The sequence below is a fragment of the Alternaria arbusti genome (genome assembly GCF_024043155.1).
Source record: "Alternaria arbusti strain BMP 1465 chromosome Unknown scaffold_24, whole genome shotgun sequence".
Classification (NCBI taxonomy): domain Eukaryota; kingdom Fungi; phylum Ascomycota; class Dothideomycetes; order Pleosporales; family Pleosporaceae; genus Alternaria; species Alternaria arbusti.
In genome coordinates, this window is record NW_026249964.1 from 101,529 (window position 1) to 123,723 (window position 22,195).

At 54.6% G+C, this 22,195-nt stretch overlaps 8 protein-coding genes across 8 annotated transcripts; 5 read left to right on the forward strand and 3 right to left on the reverse strand.

Moving 5' to 3' along the window:
• Window positions 1–435: 435 nt before the first annotated feature.
• J4E86_010668 (uncharacterized protein) lies at window positions 436–2,085 on the forward strand (the record flags this gene model as incomplete). The annotated part of the gene is made up of 1 exon (XM_051451164.1): window positions 436–2,085. One exon carries the CDS (start codon window positions 436–438, stop codon window positions 2,083–2,085), a length of 1,650 nt encoding a protein of 549 aa, XP_051297634.1.
• A 1,972-nt stretch (window positions 2,086–4,057) lies between these two features.
• On the forward strand, window positions 4,058–6,270 carry J4E86_010669 (uncharacterized protein; the record flags this gene model as incomplete). The annotated part of the gene is made up of 3 exons (XM_051451165.1): window positions 4,058–4,095; window positions 4,188–4,817; window positions 4,875–6,270. The coding sequence occupies 3 exons, from the start codon at window positions 4,058–4,060 to the stop codon at window positions 6,268–6,270; spliced, it is 2,064 nt and encodes a 687-aa protein (XP_051297635.1).
• A 2,779-nt stretch (window positions 6,271–9,049) lies between these two features.
• J4E86_010670 (uncharacterized protein) lies at window positions 9,050–10,380 on the reverse strand (the record flags this gene model as incomplete). Its single annotated transcript, XM_051451166.1, has 2 exons — window positions 9,050–10,243; window positions 10,297–10,380. 2 exons carry the CDS (start codon window positions 10,378–10,380, stop codon window positions 9,050–9,052), a joined length of 1,278 nt encoding a protein of 425 aa, XP_051297636.1.
• Window positions 10,381–13,681: 3,301 nt separating this feature from the next.
• J4E86_010671 (uncharacterized protein) lies at window positions 13,682–14,449 on the forward strand (the record flags this gene model as incomplete). The annotated part of the gene is made up of 1 exon (XM_051451167.1): window positions 13,682–14,449. The coding sequence occupies one exon, from the start codon at window positions 13,682–13,684 to the stop codon at window positions 14,447–14,449; it is 768 nt and encodes a 255-aa protein (XP_051297637.1).
• A 661-nt stretch (window positions 14,450–15,110) lies between these two features.
• COX13 (Cytochrome c oxidase subunit 6A, mitochondrial) lies at window positions 15,111–15,686 on the reverse strand (the record flags this gene model as incomplete). The annotated part of the gene is made up of 4 exons (XM_051451168.1): window positions 15,111–15,145; window positions 15,221–15,284; window positions 15,340–15,452; window positions 15,620–15,686. 4 exons carry the CDS (start codon window positions 15,684–15,686, stop codon window positions 15,111–15,113), a joined length of 279 nt encoding a protein of 92 aa, XP_051297638.1.
• Window positions 15,687–15,980: 294 nt separating this feature from the next.
• Window positions 15,981–16,563, forward strand: J4E86_010673 (uncharacterized protein; the record flags this gene model as incomplete). Its single annotated transcript, XM_051451169.1, has 5 exons — window positions 15,981–16,139; window positions 16,193–16,208; window positions 16,270–16,332; window positions 16,389–16,401; window positions 16,473–16,563. The coding sequence occupies 5 exons, from the start codon at window positions 15,981–15,983 to the stop codon at window positions 16,561–16,563; spliced, it is 342 nt and encodes a 113-aa protein (XP_051297639.1).
• A 377-nt stretch (window positions 16,564–16,940) lies between these two features.
• On the reverse strand, window positions 16,941–17,462 carry J4E86_010674 (uncharacterized protein; the record flags this gene model as incomplete). Its single annotated transcript, XM_051451170.1, has 2 exons — window positions 16,941–17,078; window positions 17,133–17,462. The coding sequence occupies 2 exons, from the start codon at window positions 17,460–17,462 to the stop codon at window positions 16,941–16,943; spliced, it is 468 nt and encodes a 155-aa protein (XP_051297640.1).
• Window positions 17,463–17,793: 331 nt separating this feature from the next.
• On the forward strand, window positions 17,794–21,765 carry SEC31 (protein transport protein S31; the record flags this gene model as incomplete). The annotated part of the gene is made up of 5 exons (XM_051451171.1): window positions 17,794–18,002; window positions 18,057–18,176; window positions 18,229–21,302; window positions 21,356–21,654; window positions 21,721–21,765. 5 exons carry the CDS (start codon window positions 17,794–17,796, stop codon window positions 21,763–21,765), a joined length of 3,747 nt encoding a protein of 1,248 aa, XP_051297641.1.
• Between the last annotated feature and the right edge of the window lie 430 nt (window positions 21,766–22,195).

Sequence of the window (22,195 nt, forward strand, 5' to 3'; positions counted from 1 at the left end):
TTCGCTCTGCGCTTTCTCTGCAAGGTACGAGGCTAGATCAGCCAGTACCAGAAGCCTACGCGTATGCTGTTACTTTGTTTGCCGGTTCTCCGGTTGAGCACATAGCCAACACCCGCAGTGGGCCGCGAAAATGCATCCTTCATTGGCTGCCATGTCTTCAACGGGGCCTTTTCACTACCAGAAACAAGCTTTTTACCAAGCAAATGTCAAGCTTTTCAGACTGGGGTCTGCCTGGGCTGCATGTTCGAGTTTTTGCTGCATTGCTGGTGTGTCTGCGAGCGACAACGGACGTAATGTGTCGTCATGCGCATGTACGCTGTCTACGTGTACCAGCAAACACTCGTATAAGACTGAAGTTCTCTGCCCGATACATGCAAAACTTAAACCAAATCCAATCTGTACTAACATAAACGCCCTCTTCGAACATCGATCACCATGGCCGGACTCGCTAGGCACGTTGACACCGATGAGCTCCTCGAGACTCTGAAGGACCACCCCATGCACAAGGCTGGAGGCCACAAAGCCTCGAGTCGGGCGACATCACACATTACGCCATACTCAAGTCGCTACGCCGCTGGCACCGAATTGTCGAAATTCAAGATTCCTCAAGATGGTGCTCCGGCGGACGTCGTTCACCAGTTGCTCAAGGACGAGCTCGATCTGGATGGGCGTCCAAGTTTGAACTTGGCGTCTTTCGTCGGAACCTACATGGAGAAGGAGGCCGAGCAGCTCATGATTGAGAACCTGTCGAAGAACATGTCAGACGCTGACGAGTACCCCGCAATGATGGATATGCACGCACGGTGTGTTTCCATCATTGCTAATATGTGGGGAGCACAGAAGGGCGAGAAGGCCATTGGATCAGCGACTACTGGTTCGAGTGAGGCTATTCATTTGGGTGGACTTGCAATGAAGCGTCGCTGGCAAGAGAAGAGAAGGGCAGAGGGCAAAGATACTTCGAACCCCAACATCATCATGGGCGCAAATGCACAAGTCGCGCTGGAGAAGTTTGCAAGGTACTTTGAGGTTGAGTCACGTATCCTGCCCGTAAGCGAGGAATCGTCTTACCGTTTAGATCCAAAGCTGGTGAAAGAAAACATTGACGAGAACACTATCGGTGTGTTTGTCATTCTTGGTTCCACATATACCGGACATTACGAGCCTGTCGAAGAAATCTCCGATATCCTGGACGCTTTTGAGAAGGAGACTGGTAACGACATTCCCATCCATGTGGATGCAGCATCCGGTGGCTTCATTGCCCCCTTCACCCACGCAAAGGCTGGCAAGAAGTGGAACTTCGAGCTGCCGCGAGTCAAATCCATCAACACCAGTGGACACAAGTTCGGTCTTGTCTATGCCGGTGTTGGTTGGATCATTTGGCGAGACGAGAGCTACCTTCCCAAGCACCTGATCTTTGAGCTCCACTACTTGGGTGGAACAGAAGAGTCATACACTCTGAACTTCTCCCGTCCAGGAGCCCAGATCATCGCGCAGTACTACAACTTGATCCATCTGGGATTCTCTGGCTACCGCGCCATTATGGAAAACATGTTGGCCAACGCACGGCTACTGAGCAGGGCGCTCGAGCACACGGGCTGGTACCGATGCGTCAGCGACATCCACCGCAAGAAGGGCGACTTCAAGTACGAGAAGGGCAAGAAGCAATTCGACGAAGGCGACACAAGTGCAGACTACAACGCCGGTCTCCCCGTCGTAGCCTTCACGCTCACCGACGAATTCCACAAAGACTTTCCCCACGTCAAGCAGGAAGCAGTCAGCAACTTGCTCCGCGCCAAGCAGTACATCATCCCCAACTACCCCCTCCCGCCCGGTGAAGACAAGACCGAGATCCTGCGAGTAGTCGTCAGAGAAAGTCTGTCACTTGACATGATCGATAGACTCGTTACGGATATCTGTGGGGTCACCGAGATGCTGATGAAGACGGATGCGGTTGATCTTGCAGCATTCCAGCCTGGCGCCAGCCCCAGTATCGAGAAGACGCATGCTAATAAGGGATTGAGGAAGGAGCATAAGCACAAGGCGCAGAGGCCGAGCTCGGACGGTGTGTATCGGACTGTTTGTTAGATGGATCTCGCGATCGGAGATGTGGCGGACGCGGGCTATGCGGGTGGGGGGGGAGATGGAACGATGATCAGGCCATGGTGGGAGGGAGGCTTGGGAGGCGTTTGTGGCTGTTGGAGCGGATCAGTCGAATGTCTATGGTGGAGTAATGAATACGCATTGATGAAACTGTCAGACACGATTAGCCATATTTGATGTAATGAGCATGTTCTCGTCACTCTGGTGTCGTTTGCTGGAATGTTGTCTTCTCTAACTAGATCAATTGGCAAACATGATGTTGGTTCAAGCAGTCTGTCTCTCAATAGCGTTGACGTAGGCTTATAATCATATGCCGTAAACAAAGGCATCCTGTTTGAATATATATTACTGAATAATGATAGCAAGATAGACTGTGGCTGACCCAAGTGATCAGGCTTGTTCTCAAGTTATTGAACAAGTGCTAACTGCGCATGTTCTGTGTAAGCCTATCGCGACTGGGAGTCATACGAGCAGTGTTTGTGTTGGTTCAACTTGGACTTGAACTTTCTGATGCCTGTTGTTCCCGCAGTGGCGCAGTTCCTCTTGCGTACGTGGGGGAACGATGTTTCCCCGTCGTCAATCACTATGTGGCACTGCTACGGCTGTCGCAACTATTGGTGCCCGCAATGATGAACGCTTTACCTTGTGCCTTGTATGAGGCATTTTTACTAGGCATGCGTCGATTGCCTTGGTGTAGGTTTGATTTCCAGTGTGGTGTAAGACCTTGTTTAGATTAATAGGCAGGATGGTGGAGTTACAACATGTTCGGGGCCCGGTTGCCTGCAGTTTACAGTTTTGGGATACGATAACCTTGGAAAGAAGGAGTGGTTCACAGTCGCGCTAGGCCTAATTCGGAGCCATGGGGTGAAGGAGTGGAGTTGTGAAGCGTTGAACTGGCCGTTCTCGTAGCTTTAACCATGTATCTTCATTAAGATGGTTTACCTGGGCGTTTCATGGCAAATCATGTTGGCTTTGGAAGACTGGTTCTCTAGAGACTTGGCGCGCTTGTGCATTCCAAGGTTCCTACGGCTCACCCAGCTATCGCCGTTCTCCTACGAGATGGCGCGGACATGACTCAACCACGATCACCAGCAAGACTGTCCCCTTCCATCGACGCACACGTCTGTGATACCCTGCTCAGTCGACCACTCTATCCGAAACTCGCACCTATTGGACCACGAATGCAACGGCGGCATACACATGCTGCAGGCTCATCACTACCAGCACTTGGTGATGGGGTGCATAAGACAGTGTAGAGGGCAAGCGAGGTGGCACTGCATTAAACAGTCTTTGACCATGGTCTGCGAGTCGGCGAGACATCGGACAGCCTGGGAGCGGAGCATGCCAGGTGTCATGTCATACCTCGAGCCGGGTCGCAGCCACGTGCCCTTGCGGTACCTGGCACACGATTTCCGCTCCGAATCGACGAATATCGAGATCAAGCTGCACGATCAACGCTGCTAAGATGAACGATTAGCGGTCCCTGCGCGGCTGCTTTGGGCACCGAACCGTCTAGAACTCAGGTGGTCCCTAACCAGTCGCGGCATGGCGCATGTAATGCACGTCTCGCGATCGCTCCGTACTTCCATGACAGCACGACCATCGCCAGCTTTACGCTCCCTACGAACGCTCGGCCCGTCCCCAAGTCGCTCGTTTTGCGTCCCTGCAGCGGCCATAGCGAATTGTGGCGGCGCGCTAGGCCGTCCCTCACGTCATAATCCTGGTTGGCGATGCTGCAGCAAGCATCACCAATCTTGAACCGGATCTCCTCAGTTTCGACCATCTGTACCCCTTCCGGTGGAGAATACCTGATATGGCTGACAGATGACATTTAGGGCACCTTTTAGTGTCCAGCGGCCTCGTGCCCTAGAAATTTCGGTGAGAGCCCCATTGTCGCCTTCATAGGGTCATGACGTCCCACAGGCCCTGAAGCTTCTCTTTCGCCTGCGGCACCGCAATGCTCCCGACTCTCCACTACCAGGTCTTCTATGAATCGTGACCTTGATGTTACGACGTAGTTGCTCCTGGCCGCCGTGCAACACCTGCGATTTATTTGTTTGTTCCGATTGTTGCACTCGCAATTTTAGTGCTGCCGACGACGAGCCTCCGATTATGTCCAGCCGCATTCCTCGCATCTTGCTCTATGTACTCAGTCGCGACGTCCGCCTTTCAGACAATCCTGCCTTCCATGCCGCTTCCCTCCACGCCGCGCGCCCAACTTCTGCGAGAAACTCTCCAAATGGTGACAGACGGCACCGCGATGACTCGTTGACCTCGGAACACGGCGGCGCAAACTTTACGCACCTCTTACCCGTATACGTTTTTCCCGCCAACCAAATCGAAGTGTCCGGCTTCCTCTCCTCCCCAACCGACAAAAGTCCGTATCCTGAGGCGCGCAGTGAGGTGGCCAAGGTATGGCGGACAGGACCTCATCGCGTGCAATTCATAGCGGATGGTGTGTGGGACCTCAAAGAAAAGATCGCGGGGCTGAATTGCGGCTCTGGATTGGAGATGCGCGTGGGCAGAACGCCTGAGGTGGTTTCCGACATACTCGACTGGTATGCCAAAGGCGAACACGAGGGCAAGATTAGCGGCATCTGGATGACCGCCGATGACAACACAGAAGAGAAGAAGGAGGTGGACAGCGTAAAGAAACTCGCAGAAGAGCATGGAGTAGATTTCAAGGCCTGGGCCGACGAGAAGTACTACATAGACGAGTAAGTTTTACCTGAAGCGTTTATCTGAGTCTGGGAGAGTATGCTAATGCGCAACAGTCGCGATTTACCCTACGACAAGATCTCCGACCTACCAAATGTATATACCTCATTCCGGAAAGGACTCGAACCACTGCGCGACCGACCCCGCCAAACTCTGCCCACGCCGTCTCAACTTCCACCGCTACCGCCGAGCATACCACCCCAAAAACAACCATTTACCATACCTTCGTCTTTGGAAAAGCTGAAGAGAGTGTTGATGTCTCCACTTGAGCACGACAAAACATATACCCTGACCTGGCCACCACAATGGCCCACCGATGCTCAGTCAGCGCATCCTTTCTTGGGAGGAGAAACTGCTGGCTTGAATCGCATAAACCATCTCATCAGCTCTGGGGCTATGAGCTCGTACAAGGAGACAAGAAACGGCATGCTTGGTCTCGATTTCAGCACTAAGCTTTCAGCCTACCTTGCTCAAGGTCACATCACCGCCAGGCAGGTCCATTGGGCGATGCTCGGTTTTGAGGAAGGGCGAGGCCCTGGCGAAAAGATAGCTGGCTACGGAAAGGGTGAGAATGCCGGAACAGCAGCTGTACGTTTCGAGCTGTTATGGAGAGACTACATGCGACTTTGCATGAGAAAGTTTGGACATAAGATGTTCAGTCTATACGGCATCCAAGATCGCGGCACCAAAGGCAACAAGGGAGAGTCACAAACAAAGAAGTGGAAACGACTAGACAAGTCTGGTGGTGCAGGTGACGATCCAGCCAAGACGCTTGAATCTTTCCAACGGTTCCGTTCTGGACGCACTGGAGTCGGTCTCATCGACGCGTCAAACCGCGAACTCTTCGTCACCGGGTACACGTCGAACCGCGCGCGGCAAAACGTCGCCTCTTTCCTGTCATCACACCTGAACATAGATTGGAGAGTCGGAGCCGAGTGGTACGAATGCTTCCTCGTGGACTACGATCCCGCTAGTAACTGGGGCAACTGGCAATACGTCGCCGGCGTCGGTAATGATCCACGGCAAGGCCGGGTCTTCAATCCCGTCAAACAAGCACTCGACTATGACAAACACGGCGAATACATAAAAGCATGGGTACCAGAACTACGGGGTATCAAGCTCACACGAACGGTCGGTCCTGGAAAGGAAGAAATAGACCAGCAACGGTTGATGGGTCTTTACCAAGCATGGAAGCTCAGCGACTGGGAGAAACAGAACCTGGGTCTGAAGGGCGTTGACTGGGTCGAACAGCCGCTCACTAGGATACAATTCCAAGTTGGTCGTGGACGTGGTGGTGGTGGCCAAGATGGAAGGTCGAAACGAGGCGGTGGAGGCGGAGGCGGAGGCATGCCTTGGCGGGGGAGAGGAGGAGGTCGTGGTCAGGGTCCCGATCGCAACTCTCGACGTAGAGACGATGATGGTCCTACCATTGTGAGCAGTGAGCGAGCTTGAGTATTGCGCTTTGCTCAGGCCTGTCGATTCTCCCCGTTTCTGTATGATACTTCGCGTGTGCTCTTGCTTAAAGCCTCGCGTGATTCGAATGCATTTTCAGTACTTTTTCATTTCATCATTGTTTGTGAAGTTTCGATGTCTCTTCGTCGCAAGACAGTTGCGTCATCGTTTGTCCTGCTAGCATCACGTCTCGCAATGGATCGCGACTCTTGTCGTCACCAAAGATAACGGTATGTCACGAGAACCTATATGCTAAGAGTCTCACGCATGAATGCGACACATGGTGCTGGTCTGCTATGAGGCGCAAACACCATCATCCGTCATTCCATCTGCCCAGACAGATACAATTACTTGTCGTCAATAATCTACCACCAAGGTAACTAGCGACCGTTGTTGTTCAATAATCCAACGCCACCATGTTCACAACTCAACCCATGTTGAAACCAATCACCCTATCCATCCACTGAGCATCAAGTCGTACACATCCATCACACTGAAAACTACCTCGTATCCTTCTAATCTCTCGTTCCTACCGCGTGCACACCAAATCTCCCCTTCCCCAAAAGCCCCCAAACCGGTGAGGCCCAACCCCACTCCAGCAATTACACTACATTACCCGTCCGGGGCCATGATGACGCGCATGCCCGGCCCAACGCCACAGCAGATCATTGAAATGAGAAAAAAAGGACGCTTAGTAGCGCTATGAACCACCCGTCTGTTCCAGCCGAACGCATGAGTTATTTCCCAACCAGTAACAACTGGCCACTGACGTGCCATACCTAGGTATGGCACGTTCAACCAGTTACAAGCCATACATTCAGAATCAGAGTTGTAAATTCAACGCCAATATCATCCGCGATTTCCCCCCTCGACATTCGATAGGTGAGCGGCGTCGAGCCCCGTTGGCCAATGTTTGCGATACTCGCACGTAGTCCACCGTCTGTCTACGAGAGGGTGTGGTGGTAGGTAGGTAGGTAGGTAGGTAGTTCGCCGACTTGTGATATTCGAGTGCAGGTGGTGACGTGTGGGGACGGGATTGGGCTGGGAATAGACGCAAGAGTAGGTAGGGAGCTGTAGTGAGCTGTAACGAGGGCTTATGTGCGTAACGCAATTTGCGGGCATAGATGTTCAGAGGCTTGACTAGTTTGTCGAAGTAGGTTGTGGTGATAAGGTTCCAGGGCTGGAGTGTGCGCACGAGTGCACATTCTTAGTTACACGGGCATGTATTTCTGTCTAAGGGGTGTCTCTTCCTACGGCCCCTGCTACTGCTATTGTGTCCGCTTCAAACCGAACTACACTGAATTCTGAGTATATACCTAGGTAGTCGGTCTTTCTTCTTCAAAGTCATAGCTCCAACCCATGGCGTTATGCTTGCCCCATGATTACGTGCCCGCATGCACCTTCAAGCCGAAAATATACTGTGACTACATACATCTTGTACAAGAAACCTTCCGACGGCTTGATCAGCCCACTGGCCTGGTGTAGTGTCTTTCCAGATCGAAATTCTAGCGGACGAGCCGCGTCCAGCAGGTCTTACGTCCGGCATTCTCAGTACAGTTGACGCTCGAGCCTGTTGCCAGTCGTGTCCCGTCGTGTGTGTGGAAGCCACAGGTGTTCTAAGAGTCATGTTGAAAGAATTTCTAATGACGACACTCCATGCTCGGATCGTGTGCCGTCGCATCGTCATTCCCCAATTCTGCACTGACCTGGTCAGAAGCGCTGCACACATAGTCATTGATGACATCTTGATTGATTCAACAGACGCGTAGTGTCAGAAGACGGCTTACGCGTTCTTCGATCCAGCTAGCAATCTGACCTCCATCACGCTGTAACGAATTCCAACGTTTTGACTGACTGGCAAGACTTTATTAGATTTTCGTCGGCAAGCTTCCAAGACTTTTGCCATGTGTCTTGGGTGATCTGACCTGATGTATGTGAGGAACCCGACACTTGGCCCAGCGTCACCAAGCGTCGAGGGTGACACGCGCACCTTGTGAGAGTGCAAGACTACCACGTAGTCATAGATAACTCAGTTCTCCTACCTGGCGTGTCAGCGTCTATTCGGATCTATTAACTATGTGGTTACCATGTTTAGAAGAAGCGCAGGCTCATCACTAGAACTCATCTGCGTCTTTTCAGGGGATGTCGGGAATGCAAATATGTTTGCGTGGGCTCAAGTCGCAGGAAAGATACAAGGAAGTGTGGAATAACGGTCAAACATACGACAGCACAAAATCACTGAAGTAATCCTCGATAGCAAAATACCGCCTAAGCAGTCTTCTCTCCATTCCACCTACACATCCTCTCTCTCTGAGATAAATAATCATACAAAACCCCTTCCACCCCACAATCCTCAAACGAGAAAGGAGACGACAAAATGCAAAAAACGCCACTGGGTCGAGAACATTACCTCGACACCCCCCAGTTCCCATGCCATGGTATAACGAAAGGAACCCAAACACCATAACCCTTTCGTCCCGAATCCCAAAGTAGGGAAAAATTGGCCCAAACGCCTGATCCTATGCATCCATGCATGTTTCTGCTTCGTCAGTTGATACACGTACACCCGTTCTTTACACTCCGACTCCCAGCCCTATCTTTATTCCGGCATCCGCTCCCCGTCCAAATTTTCATCTGTATCTCCCTCCGCATCTCTATCCGTCCCCCCATCCACATCCACATCTTCATCCGTATCCCCCTCGGCGTCTTTAGAGGAATTCTACTCCGCGGGTGGACTAGCCACACGCTGCTCTTCCTCTTCCTCTTCTCCCTCGGAACACTACTCTCCGGGACTCGCCACACTACCCCCCGGCTCCACACTCGCACTCGCCCTACTCCTCTCCTTCGCACCGCCACCCAGACTGAGCTTGATCTTCTTCTTCTTGGGTGAATCGCCGCCGACATCATCGACATCTCTGTCACGCTTGCCTTCCCCTCTTTCACTACTCTCACTATGTTTCCGATCACCTATATCCGGTCTTCCTGTTTTTAACTTGACTTTCAACGTGCCGTTACTGCCACCACTCCCATTAGACGGTTTATCGCGGTCCGCTTTCTTAATGTACGAGCTCTTCTTCTTCATCTTGCGGCGCTCGGGGGTATCGTCGGCGTCGAAGTCGTCTGCGTCGTCGGTGGCGGCGAGGCGTTTGACGGGGGAAATGCCCTTTGATTTACTGCTTGTTTTGGTCTTCTCGGAGGGGTCTTGGGAGCCAGGCGCAGGCGTGCCCATGCGGCTTCCGAGCGGCGTGTTGCCGACGCCTGAGCCTGTGCCGTTTTGACCAGTGAGTTTAGCCATGGCGTTGCGCGAGGACTGGCGGCCGCTGATGCCGAGGCACTTTTCGAGGTGTTGGGCGAATCGCGTTATGAGTAAGCTGCGCTTGCAGTTGGGGCAGGTGTGCCAGGGGATGTACGAGGCGGGCTTGCCGCCGGTGTTGAGTTTGATTTCCTTGGTGTCGCCGCCGGCCATGTCGGTGTCTTGGGAGCCGGGGGTGCCCACGCTCTCCTTTTCGGCGTTCTTCTGCTGCTGCTTGATGAGCTCGCGTTCCTTCTTGCTCTTAGCCATGTCGGTGGGGAACGGGTTGCCGTAGACGTCGTGGCCAGATCGCTGGACCCACGGATACAGCATGCAGTACTCCTTGGTCAGGTCTGGGTTCTGCATGCCCTTGCCCATGATGGGGTGCATCAGCCGGGGCAGCTTGCAGTGCGGACATATGATCTCGGGCGTCGTCTTGAGCGGGTTGCCCTTGAGGAAGACGCGTCCGTTCTCGTACTTGGCGGCGGATGTCTCAGCGATGGGTATCGACGTGGCGCCCGTCGTGTTTTGCTTCTGCGACTGGGGCTCGAGGTTGGCGAGGGCGATGGATTCGGCCTGGGTAGCCGCCGACTGCATGCGGAGCAGCTTCTCAGAGCGGTGGCACGACAGGGCCGTGGTGAAGACGATGTTGCTCAGCAAGTCGTCGAGGATGTTGGTAGTCTGCGACACGATTATTAGTAGCCGAGGAGGCGGTTTGCGGCGGACAGGCGTACCAATTCTGCCAGCGCGTCCGAGGGCAGGCCGACGGCAGCGTCGATGCCCTCGGCCTGGTCGTCTGCCGGGCGGTCCTCAGACATGACGCAGCTGGGCGTGGTGGACGGGAGTGTTCAGGGCGTGGAGAAATGGTTGCTGAGACGTTAGCGGCCACGACGGGAGATATCGCGCATCCCTGCTCCGGCTCCGATTTAGCGCATGCAGCCAGAGTTGGCCTACCCCACACACCCACCCACACACCGAGAACTGCGTGTTCGCCCAAGAATCTGCGGTGGAGCTGCACGTCTCCACTGATGCATAAGTGTGACTACAAGCAATGGGTATCATTCAGAGCATCTATCCACGCCTATCTTGGCTACCTAGACTACCTCCCATCTCGCCAGCCTGCCGATGGTACTTCCCGCCTGTCGCACAATGCACACGCGATCCGCTTTTGGCACGCCCGAGTCAGACCCAGGGGCGACCACCTTGTGCATTACCAGATTCGCAACCGCAGTCGGCATGCCCTCTGCGAGGTTGTAGTTGCCCGTTGTGACGAAGCCGATTAGATCCACTTCGTCAGGCACTAGAGGGTAATTCTCCTCGCCAGCGCTCGGTGGGCCGTTGTCTAGGAGACTCCTTGCAAGATCCCTGCGCTGGATATGGTCTGGCTGCTTAACGACACCTCGACTCTGTTGCTTCGTCGACGTACGCTTCGTGCCGGGTTGTGGCAGCTGGGCTAGCCATTGCCCACGGAGTTGTGGGTCGCTAGGCAGACGGTAGATGCGAGCGCAGTCTGTAGGGGTGCCTCGTTGGACCATCGTGATCTTGACCGTGAATACATCTGATGGCAACAACGAGCCGCTCGACGAAGCCGTGCCGTCAACCATACCAGCTGCTTGTCTGAACGAGAGCTGTCTGACAGGAGTTCGAGATTCTTGACATGAAGACACATCTGCAATCAATCTCTGCCAGTCGCAAGACCACGGATCTCCAATCTCGCCCTTCCTACCCTTACCAAGATCAATAGTCGACCATTCAATCCTCTTCCCCTTCGGACGCTTCGTCCACTCGTGCTTCCTCACTTCACGCTCACGCTCTTCCCAGACCCAACCAGCCTCTGTACCAGGATGGTCGTACGGGAAGTGTGGCTTCGAGCGCTCAAAGTCAACCTGACGTCTCTCTTTCAAGCCGCCGAATCTGGGGTTGCCGCCTGTGGAAACCGGGTAGCGCATAATCTGTCGCCATACAGGCATCACGCATTTCCAGGGGAGGAGGATAGTCCAGGACTTGCTTTCTCGTGACACAAATACAAGTGTCGGAATGCGTGGGTCTGTGGATCGGGCCTCAGGGTCCTCGCCAAGTGTGCATGCACCCTTCCGGCGATTGATTGACTTTTGAGATGGCATGGTTCGCTGTGCGGCTAGCCGGCTGTTGGTGTCGAAGATTGAGGCTGCAGTGAGGGTATTGTCGATTGGCCAAGTTGCGAGAGTTTCAGTCAAGGCGGTCAGCGACTGCTGATTGTGTGCTACCGGCGAAGTGCGAGGAGGATCGCGAAGTCGGGGATCTGAAATATCAAACGACAACAGCGCACCGGCTGGTAACGATGCAGCGTCCGTCACAGAGGCCAAAGTCGGCCATAGTGACTGGGGAGTATCAGAGCCAGCCTCAGGAGAAGCCACCGGGGCAAGAACAGAGCAGAGAGCCTCCGCAGCAGCCGGGCCTACAATCTCGATAGACCCAATTTCGAAGCGGAGATCTCGCACGGTAACAGCTGGCTTCTGCACTTTAGCCGTGCGAACAACTTCCTCCCAGAGCTGCAAGAAAGCGCCCGGATGCACCCGAATGAGAGCCTGCGTCTTTTCGCCATCGGCATGCGGTGTACACCAGATCACAGTCACCCGAGCGATCTTCACCAACGGCTTCGCTTCTCTTTCGTATATCCAGCCTTCCCAGGTCCTAGTGCCGTTCCGCCACTTCTTAGCCCTGCCTCTGTTCTGCCATGGATCATCTGTGTCCTCTGCAGAGAAGTGCAGACCCTTGAGTAGCCCCGCTATACTGGCTTCAGGACCCTCCAGGCTGAGGGTTGACATGTAGCTCATATCCCACGCGACAGCTCCCCGCTGGGTTGCAGCTCTGTGTGTGAGACGGTATGCCTTGACCGCTGGCTGCAACGGTATCGCAAACCGCCAGAGAGGCTCTTTCGGATCCGTCATTTTTGCGCGCTTGGTATGCCACAGATGCGTAGGAAGCCATGTCTTGTCTCGCTGGCGTCTGCGGAATCGCGATGGAGGGGTAGCGGGCGTGGCCAGGGGTGGGAACTTGCGCTTCAGCTTCGGTGGTGAGGGCTTCGTGACTTGCTTCGGCGCATCCTCCATCTTCGCGTCTCCATCGTCGTCTTTTCCACTGCCGTCCTTCCTCTTCTTCGCCTTCTGCCTACTCTGCTCCCTCCCCTCCTTCCTCAAAAACTTCTTCTTGCCTTTCCCAACACCGCTCCCACTAGTACCTCCGGCAATGGGCGTGTTGTCTTCTTTAGCTTCCTGCCGCGCCCTGACCCGCAATCTCTTTGGCACGCGCTGCGGATTGTGACTTGCGGTCCTCCTCCTCAACTCCCGTGGCACATCTTGAAAAGCCCGTCGCGAGAGCCCTTTCTTGGCCGCCTTCATGGCGCCCTCGAGCGACCTGATCTCATTCTCGTGCGACTTGAGAAAGTTCTTGACGTTGATCTCGCCATTGGGGTACGCGTTGCTAGTCGAAACCGCGGGGATGACGTACTGGGGTCGTTGCTGGAATCTGGTGCGTTTAACAGGATTACCGGGGCCCGTGTTGGCAGGCTGCTTTCTCTTCCTCGAGCTATCGGCCATGGTGGGACGTCTATCAGCTTATGCTATGCTATCTCAAGCTCACTGGGCCAACGGTCGCGGCGACTGAAATCTTAGCGAGATCTCCACACCAACGGGCCTACTAGCGCGGAGTCATTCGTCACGTCCGCACGTGTTACGCCGAAGCACTGACAGCCTACCAGTGCCGCGCTGGACCCTTTGGCATTGGTCTGCTGCATTCTGTTTCATCGCGCCGACCCCCCTAGCCCGTTGTTTGATTAATTACTCCATTCACAACATCTTCATTTCGCGATTCGGCCTAGAGCTCCACTTGCTGTGCCCCCCTGTGATTGCACCTATCCCCTGCATTGTGCGCAGCCACCATGCTGCCCTGTCCATGTGGTCTAGGACATGTCCTGATCATTCAATGTTTTCCCACACTGCGTCTTCACACAACAACAGCATTTCTACTTTGAACAGCGCCCACCCAACTCCACATAGCACATCCTCTATCATTACCACACGACGCACCCACCCACCTTGCTATTGCTAGTACATAATGACCACCCACACATACACCACAATGTCTCCGACTCCCAGCTTTCAACCTCCTTCCGAGCAAATGTGCAAGATAAATTTCAGCCCACTGCGATCGCCCTCTCCGCGCAAACGCTTCAACAACCACGGGCGCAACCAGTCTGAAGCTATCCAACGCCCGCGGCCCATCAGTGTAGCAGACAACTCCGTCATGGCGCAGCACGCAAAAAGGGCCTCGATATACGTCTCAAACGGATGCTATACTCTCAAAAGCCCAGCCATGTCCTCACCGACGAACGACCCCTCCGAGGTCGTCGATCACTACGCTATCCTCGAACTCACACCCAAGGCCTCCACCGACGAGATTAGAGCTGCGTACCGCCGTCTGCGTTCTGTGTACTTTGCCAACGACGCGAAGAAATACCGTGCGCTACAGACTGGCTTCGACTGCCTCATGGACCCGAATACTCGCGAGCTTTACGACGCAAGTTACCAGCCAGCTGCGGCAGCGCCGGATTCGCTGTCTAGTATTGGTGAGGTGTTGGACCAGGGAAAGCACTGGCGCAAGGATAGCGCTCATGGCGACGACGCGAATGCTGCTATTCCCGAGGAAGAGGAAGAGGAGGAGCAGGACCTACGGACTGACGATCCGAATTGGGCTCTCAAGCGGTTTCAATGTGAGGGTCATGAGATTATACTGGGCACTGAGCCGTATCAGTCCTGGATCCCTCTGCCCACATGCTCGCTGCGGGCATGTAGAGGACCGAAGTATCTCGGCAATTTCGCAGTGAACGCATATCCGTCCGCGAACTAGCCTCTTTCTCCTCGTTCGATACCCCAAATCTAACCACACAGCCTTATCTACTCGGCTCGATAACGCCTGAGTTCTTCACGATTGTTTATAGCAGAGCAGGTCTTGCATGCATTTAGCGGTCTGGCCTTGCGGCGCAACTGGGCGGTCACTTTGTTCCTCTTGGTCCCTTTGGTCCCTTTGTCACCTTAGCGTTATTTTTGCACACCAGCGGCGATTCACCATCATCCCCTTATCTGTACAGGATAGAAAGTCCCAACTTTACTGCAAATTGGCTACACTCACTACATATCTCGTATATCGAGCACACTCTGAATGATAATGTATGACACTAGGAGACTTGGTTCGATCGGCGTGCATATGCATGTGATGAAGTTTATATGGCGAGTCTGAAACATCAGGTCCGCATACGTCGTACGACGGTGTCTACGGTATGCAGGAGATATGCAGGACCAGATAGACGACGGGAAGACTAATGGTGTCACGCGAAGGGGGTCATGACATCACGAGGTAGCGGTGCAGTGGGGTGGCAAAGTAGATAGACCAGAGTCGCATTGCTGATATCGGTCGCTATGATACAGGGCTCTAAGTTGCAAATGCCACTCTGATCCGATCCTGTCCTGCTCTAAGAAACTGTCGCATGCTGGGTGTCGCCGCGAGCTTTCTACTGGTCGAGCTTTACGGGGAAGTTGCCAGCCTCTATATCATGTGTTAGCTATAGCTCTTCAAAGTCCGTTGCGCATTCGACCAATGCGTCTAAAGTGGGTTACTCACCACGCTGGTCGTCCCATCGCGATGTCCAGCCGCTGGGGCACAGGGACTTGTAGGCCAACATGAACTATATCCATCAGTATACATGCCCATCTTCAATGCGACGTTTCCGGAGTGCGCACCTGGCGGCAGGGAGCAAAGTCCTCGCCCTTGGCGATGATGCACTTGTGGTAGTCGACGTAGTTTTGCCAGCAGTGCTTGGTCTGGTTCTGGTTGGGGAAGCGGGCATCGAAGCCTATATGCGCCGAAGCATGTTAGCACCCAATACGGCCCATCTCAAGCTCCAGGCGTCATTTTGGCAGGCGGTGCAGAGCGCAGTGCAAGTCCGGGGAAGGCGTACCAGCTGTGCGGCGGCAGATTAGCGATTGAAGCTCGACATGCGGAGGTGCGGGAAAAGCTCACCAGTGACAAACTTGAAGGGCTTGGTTACGAGCTCGTCGCCGTTCTCGCCGTTCTCGTTGTCAGACATGATTGCGATGGGGGATTGGGCGTGGTTCGGGCGTGGGCGTGGCGGCAATGGCAGGCGGGCGTGTGCAGTCGAAGTGGTGACGGAAGTGAAGTTGTGAGGTTGCGATGGTTCGACCCGAAACGCATTGTCCACACACAATTCGCTCGGCGTTTTCCGGGCGACAGGGCCCGCGAGCTCTCTCAGCATCTGCGTGCCTCACTGTGACGAAAGCCCGCGAAGACGACCTTCGATCCCCCACGACAACGTCTACGAACAATCCTCCACCCCAATTGCGAAGTCAGCAATACCGCCACCATGTTCAAAGCCACCCGCGCCCTCTCCATGCAGCCAACTCGTATGTTGGCCATGCAGCCGACACGCATGGCGGCCATGCAACCTACGCGCATGATGGCCATGCGCCAGAGCCCCCAGCTCTTCATGAGGCAGACAATGGGCCTGCGCAACCCCGTCCCCGTATGCCTTACCGAACTCTATCCTCTGGGAACTTGATGCTGACTATACTGCAGAAGGAGGAGCACGGCGGTAAGCCAATCACAGCGTCCACTTTATGCCATCCCACATGAATTGACGATTGACCATATAGCCCACACCGTATCCCAGCGCATCCGCCAGCTCAAGAACATCCCCACTGAGATCTGGCCTCTGAGTACGTCTGCCCCCTCCCCAGTAACTACCCTCCCCCTTAGCTAACCCAAACTCTAGTCGTCGTCCTCGCGTAAGCCCCTCCATTGCGCCGCATATACCCTCACATACACCTTCATAACACGTAGTCTAATACATCTACAGCATCGCCGTCGGCATGGCCTTCTTCTCCATCACCCGGAAACTCTGGGTCGACAAGACGCTCCGTCTCAAGCGACAGGGCAAGCAGGACTAGATGTCCAGTTGGTGAGGAATAGGACACAGGAGAGATGGAATCGGCGGGCTTGGAAGGGCTCCAGCAGCCATTGTGTATAGGTACAGCATACGGGATAGAGTCCGAGTCACGTTCGATAATCAAGCATGAGATCCCTTTGTGTTGTGTCGTGGGTTTGAATTTGAATCTGATAAACACGAGACATCTTGAATCGTGCCTTTGATATTGCAGCTGACATGGCGATGTACGAGGCAGAGCACCAGTGATTTATGTCGCGCTTCTTGAATTATAATGGTGATATGCGGCTCGTAACCTGATATGCACGAGACAGCACTTGGTATCAAATGTTTCCCAAACGCCTGCAAACGCCGTGCTATGAGACCAAAGAACCAAAGAGATTACACTGGCTTCGGTCCAGCCTCGTCAAGACCCTCCAGGCCCTGCATAGGGTCCATGGGCCCGTTCGCCTCCTCTTGAATCTGCTCACTTGCTTTGCGATCCTCCTCACTCACGGCATGCTTGGCCAACCAGCCCTCCTGCGTTTTGTCAGCATACCAGACGTGTAATTTTTCAGATTAAAAGAAACGTACCTGCTCCCAGATGGCGGTCTTGCTGCCTAGACCTTCATTCGCGTCTTTCTGTGGCTTGGCTGCTGCTACCTTGATGACAGAACCGTACAGCTCGCTCCGGTCCATGTTGTCGATGGCGTCGGTCGCGTCGGTCGCAGTCTCAAACTCAACATAGCCGAACCCCCGATGTTGATCGCCCTGGCTCTGGTTCTCCGGTTTGGGCAAGTTGACTTCGACAATGTCGCCAAAAGGCAGGAAGGCGTGGAAAAGCGTCTGCTGGGTGACTGCCTGGTCGAGGCCGCCGACGAACACGGTGGCCTTTAGTCGTGACGTGTCTGATAAATTCGACATGGTTGCCTGTGGATTGCGATTTGCGACTTGGGTGGTAGGATGGTCGTGTTCTCTTGATTGCGCGCTGAAATTCGATATCACGTGGTTAGCGGGACCCACCTTGGCTGGCGCCCGCCATGGACCAGGGAAGGACAGGTGGATGGTCCTGGTGAAGCACGTCGTTGCCTCAACTCCCAGTCCGCGCTCAAGACACATTGCGGACTCTCGTTGACACCACATAACCCTCTCGTCGCCCTCTACAAAACTCGCTCCCTCGTCCATCATTTTGTTCGTGCCGTATTCCCCAATTCGCTAATCTGACACCGAGGCGCCATCACCGCCCAACACCGTCATGGTCCGCCTACGAGAAATCCCCCGGACCGCCTGTTTCGCCTGGTCGCCAGGCCCGACGCAGCCCCTGATTGCTACCGGAACCAAGGCTGGGGCTGTAGATGCCGACTTTTCAAATGAAACACAACTAGAGCTCTGGGAGCTCAAGTTGGACGACAGCGAGCAGGGTGTCGAACTCAAGCCCGTTGCTACTGTGAGCGTAGAGTCGAGGTACTAGAGGATATTTCTAATCCATTGGGACCAAAGAACTAAACGTCATGCCAGGTTCAACGACATTGCGTGGAGTCAACCCAGCGAACAGTACCCGCGGGGCATAATAGCGGGCGCACTCGACAGCGGGGCACTCGTGCTATGGGACGCAGAGAAGCTGCAGGCAGGCGAAGGGTCAGAGCGCATGGACAGCTGCATGCAACCACAGAGTGCTGACGTTATGCAGCGACGATGCGGAAATTGACCAGATCGACAAGCACACCGGCCCCATCCAGGCGATACAGTTCAACCCCTTCCGATCCAACATCCTCGCCTCGGCCGGTGCCAAGGGCGAACTCTACGTCCACGACCTCGCCGACGACTCCAAGTCCTTCCGCCTCGGCAAGGCTGGAGCGAACCCCGACGAATACACTACACTGGACTGGAACAAGAAGGTTGCGCATATCCTGGCAACCGGCAGCAGCGGCGGCTTTGTCACCGTCTGGGACGTCAAGCTCAAGAAGGAGAACCTCACATTAAACCACTATGGACGGAAAACAGTCAGCGCGGTTTCCTGGGACCCCAATGTGCCCACGAGACTCGTTACCGCTATCCCGACCGACCAGAACCCGCTCGTGCTGGTATGGGACCTCCGCAACACCAATGCGCCAGAGAAGACGCTGCAGGCACACGACCAGGGCGTGCTGTCGCTTTCGTGGTGTGTTCAAGACAGCGACCTTTTGTTGTCTTGCGGCAAGGACAACAGGACGATTGCGTGGAACCCGCACACCGGCGAGCAACTGGGCGAGTTCCCAGTCGTGACAAACTGGACCTTCCAGACCAGATTCAACCCTTCGAACCCGAACCTCCTCGCGACCGCATCCTTCGACGGCAAGATCGCAGTTCAAACACTACAAAACACTGGGGCTGGCGCGGACCAGAACAAGGCCGCGACGGAGGCGCCTGCAGGCGAGGACTTCTTCGCTCAGACTCACGCAGAACCTCAGGGCGCATCTTTCTCTCTGAAGACACCCCCGAAGTGGCTGAAGAGGAGAGCAGGTGTGGCTTTTGGCTTTGGTGGAAAGCTGGTGCGATTCGGCATCGTCGATAACAAATCCAAGATTTCTATCTCCACATTTGCTGTAGACTCGGACGTCAGCGCGGCAAGCGAAGAGTTCGACAAGGCTCTAGATAAGGGCGACATTACCGCAATCTGCGAGTCGAAGATTGCCAAGGCAGCCAATGAGGAAGAGAAGGCCGACTGGACCGTAATTGAGACTCTCACGTCGGAGAACCCGCGAAGCAAGCTTGTCGAGTACCTGGGCTTCTCCGACAAGGATGAAGAGCCAGAAGAAGAGAAGAAGGAGGAGAAGACAAACGGCGATGCGGATGAGGGGTCCTCGTTCTTCGACAATGCGACAGACGAGGGCAACTTCCTGTCCGATCTCGCGGCTTCCAAGGGCGCGAAGACTAACAACCCCTTCCAGATCTACACTGGTTCCGAGTCGGAAGCTGACACCAAGATCACCCGCAACCTCATGCTTGGTGACTTCAACGCGGCGTTGGACGTGTGCCTAAAGGAGAACCGACTGTCAGATGCTTTCATGATTGCCATCTGCGGTGGAGAGAAGTGCATCGCCAAGGCACAGGCTGCATACTTCAAGAGACAGTCCGACGCACCCAACTACCTGCGCTTGCTTGCGTCAGTGGTCGGAAAGAATCTATGGGACTTCGTGTACAATGCCGACCTCAAGGACTGGAAGGAAGTCATGGCCACCATCTGCACATTTGCCGACCAGGCTGACTTCCCCGACCTTTGCGAGGCCCTCGGAGACCGTCTCGAAGAAGCCATCTCTGGAGAGGAAGGAACGTACCGAAAAGATGCGTCTTTCTGTTACTTGGCTGGTTCCAAGCTTGAGAAGGTCGTTGTCAACTGGGCACAGGAGCTTCAGGAGAGTGAGAAGGCAGGCATTGAGCAGACCGACGGCGACAACAGTTTCTCTATCCACGCACGATCACTACAGGAGTTCATTGAGAAGGTCACTGTATTCCGAAAGGTCACCAACTTCAAGGATGCCGAACAGCAAAAGGAGGACGACTGGAAACTCGAGCCTTTGTACGCAAAGTACGTTGAATACGCTGACATCGCATCTGCCCACGGTCAGCTCGCAATTGCGGAGAAGTATCTGGATCTCCTGCCTCAAAAGTACCCAGCTGCAGATGTTGCCAGGAACCGGGTCAAGCAAGCCACAAGGAAGGTTGCAGCTCAGCCAGCGGCAGCACAAAAGCAAGCCCAATCAACCACTGCTGGTCGTCGTCAAGTTGTGGTCCCGTCGTATGGACAGCCTGCACAAGCAACACCGGCACCGCCCCAGCAGACGCCCTACGCTCCGGTCAACCCTATGCAAACGCAACCAAGAGCGTCACCTTATGCCCCAGTCAACCCCCTATCCTCGCAAGCCCAGCCCACTGGACCGTCAACATTCACACCAGCAGCAGCACCCGGCAACTCGTACACACCGGTCGGTTACCAGCCATCTCAGCCTCAGGGCTATGGTTACAACGCAGCGCCCCAACAAGGAATCGCACCTCCGCCACGCAACTTCTCAAACTCGCCATCAATCGTGCCAGCAGCCAACAGGGGCAGCATTCCTGCCTGGAACGACACACCAGACTTCGGTCCCCCCAAGCCAGCTTCGCGTCGCGGCACTCCTATGAACACTGTAGCTTCTCCGTTCCCGAACCAACAGCAGCCCCTCGCAGGCCCACCTCAAGGTCCATTCTCCCCAGGAGCAAGGTCGACACCTCCACCTCCTCCAAAGGGTCCTCCTCAAGGTCCTCCCCGGATGACTTCTCCTCCGTCTGGACCCCCAACTGGTGCTCCGAACCCATACGCACCAGCGCCAGCGTCAAACAACTATGCCGCTCCGCCTGCTGGCTTCGCACCTCCACAGCAGGCACCAGTACAGCGTGGAGCATCGCCATACCAACCACCGACTGCTGCCGCTCCGCCATCGAACCGCTACGCTCCTGCTCCAGGTTCACAACCATCGGCCCCCCTTGGACCAATGGGCGGAATGCCACCGCCACGAAACATTGCGCCTCCTCCTGGCCAGTTCACACCCGTAGGATCAGCATATGCACCGTCGCCTGTGCAGCAAATGCCACCTGCTGCTGCAGCACCGCCACCAAGGGGCCCACCCCAAGGACCTCCGCGAGCAGGACCTCCTCCAGGCGGACCTCAGGGCGGACCACCAAGGCCAGATTCCCGACCTGGCACTGGACAATCGCAACCGGCAGTGCAAGCAGCGCCCAAGTACCGTAAGTGCACCCCAAACCACACAAGAATCATCTCAATCTAACCCTGCAACCAGCTCCCGGCGACCGATCCCACATCCCTGACGCCTCGCGCCCCATCTACGAGATCCTCGACGCAGACCTCCAACGCGTGAAAGCCAAGGCACCAGCTCAATACAAACAGCACGTTGCCGACACGGAGAAGCGCCTCAATATCCTATTTGACCATCTCAACAACGAGGACCTGCTCAAGCCTGATACTATCCAGCAGATGAATGAATTGGCGGCCCAGATTCAGGCTAAGCAGTATGATGCTGCGGTTGCGATTTTCTCGGATCTCATGACGAATAAGACGGATGAGGGGAGTAATTGGATGGTAAGTGAAATGAGATTTGTACTCTGTGATTTGATGAGGATGTAGTGCTAATTTTTGGTTGTGTAGGTTGGTGTCAAGCGGTTGATTCAATTTAGCAAGTCGACTGCTTAGGGAGCTAGTGCTGCGAAGGCTACTGCGACTGCGACTGCGGCTGCGCTGGCCGGTGGGACTGATGATGGGTATGTCTACGTGGAAAAGGTGTATAAGTAAAGGGGTTGGAAGGCAGGTAGATGGAGATTAGCTGGGATAGAGATAGTTTTGAAGAGATGTCTTTAGCGCTATGCATTGCTTAGAGAATGAAGACAGCTGCATGATTTGTGTGCGTGGGTGTGTGATGGTGATGATGTGTGGTTTTGTACTACTGTGTGTTGTGTGTCTTGTGTAGAGGCATGAAGGTGGATGTGCCTTGTTTGCCCATGCGGTGGATACTTCTCTGTACGTCGCGTCCCGTGTATTTTGTCCTTTCTACAGGAACGACGACCACATGCTTTCAAAAGTTACAACGAGAACACCAAAGCCGGATCAACACTCTAAGAAGTGT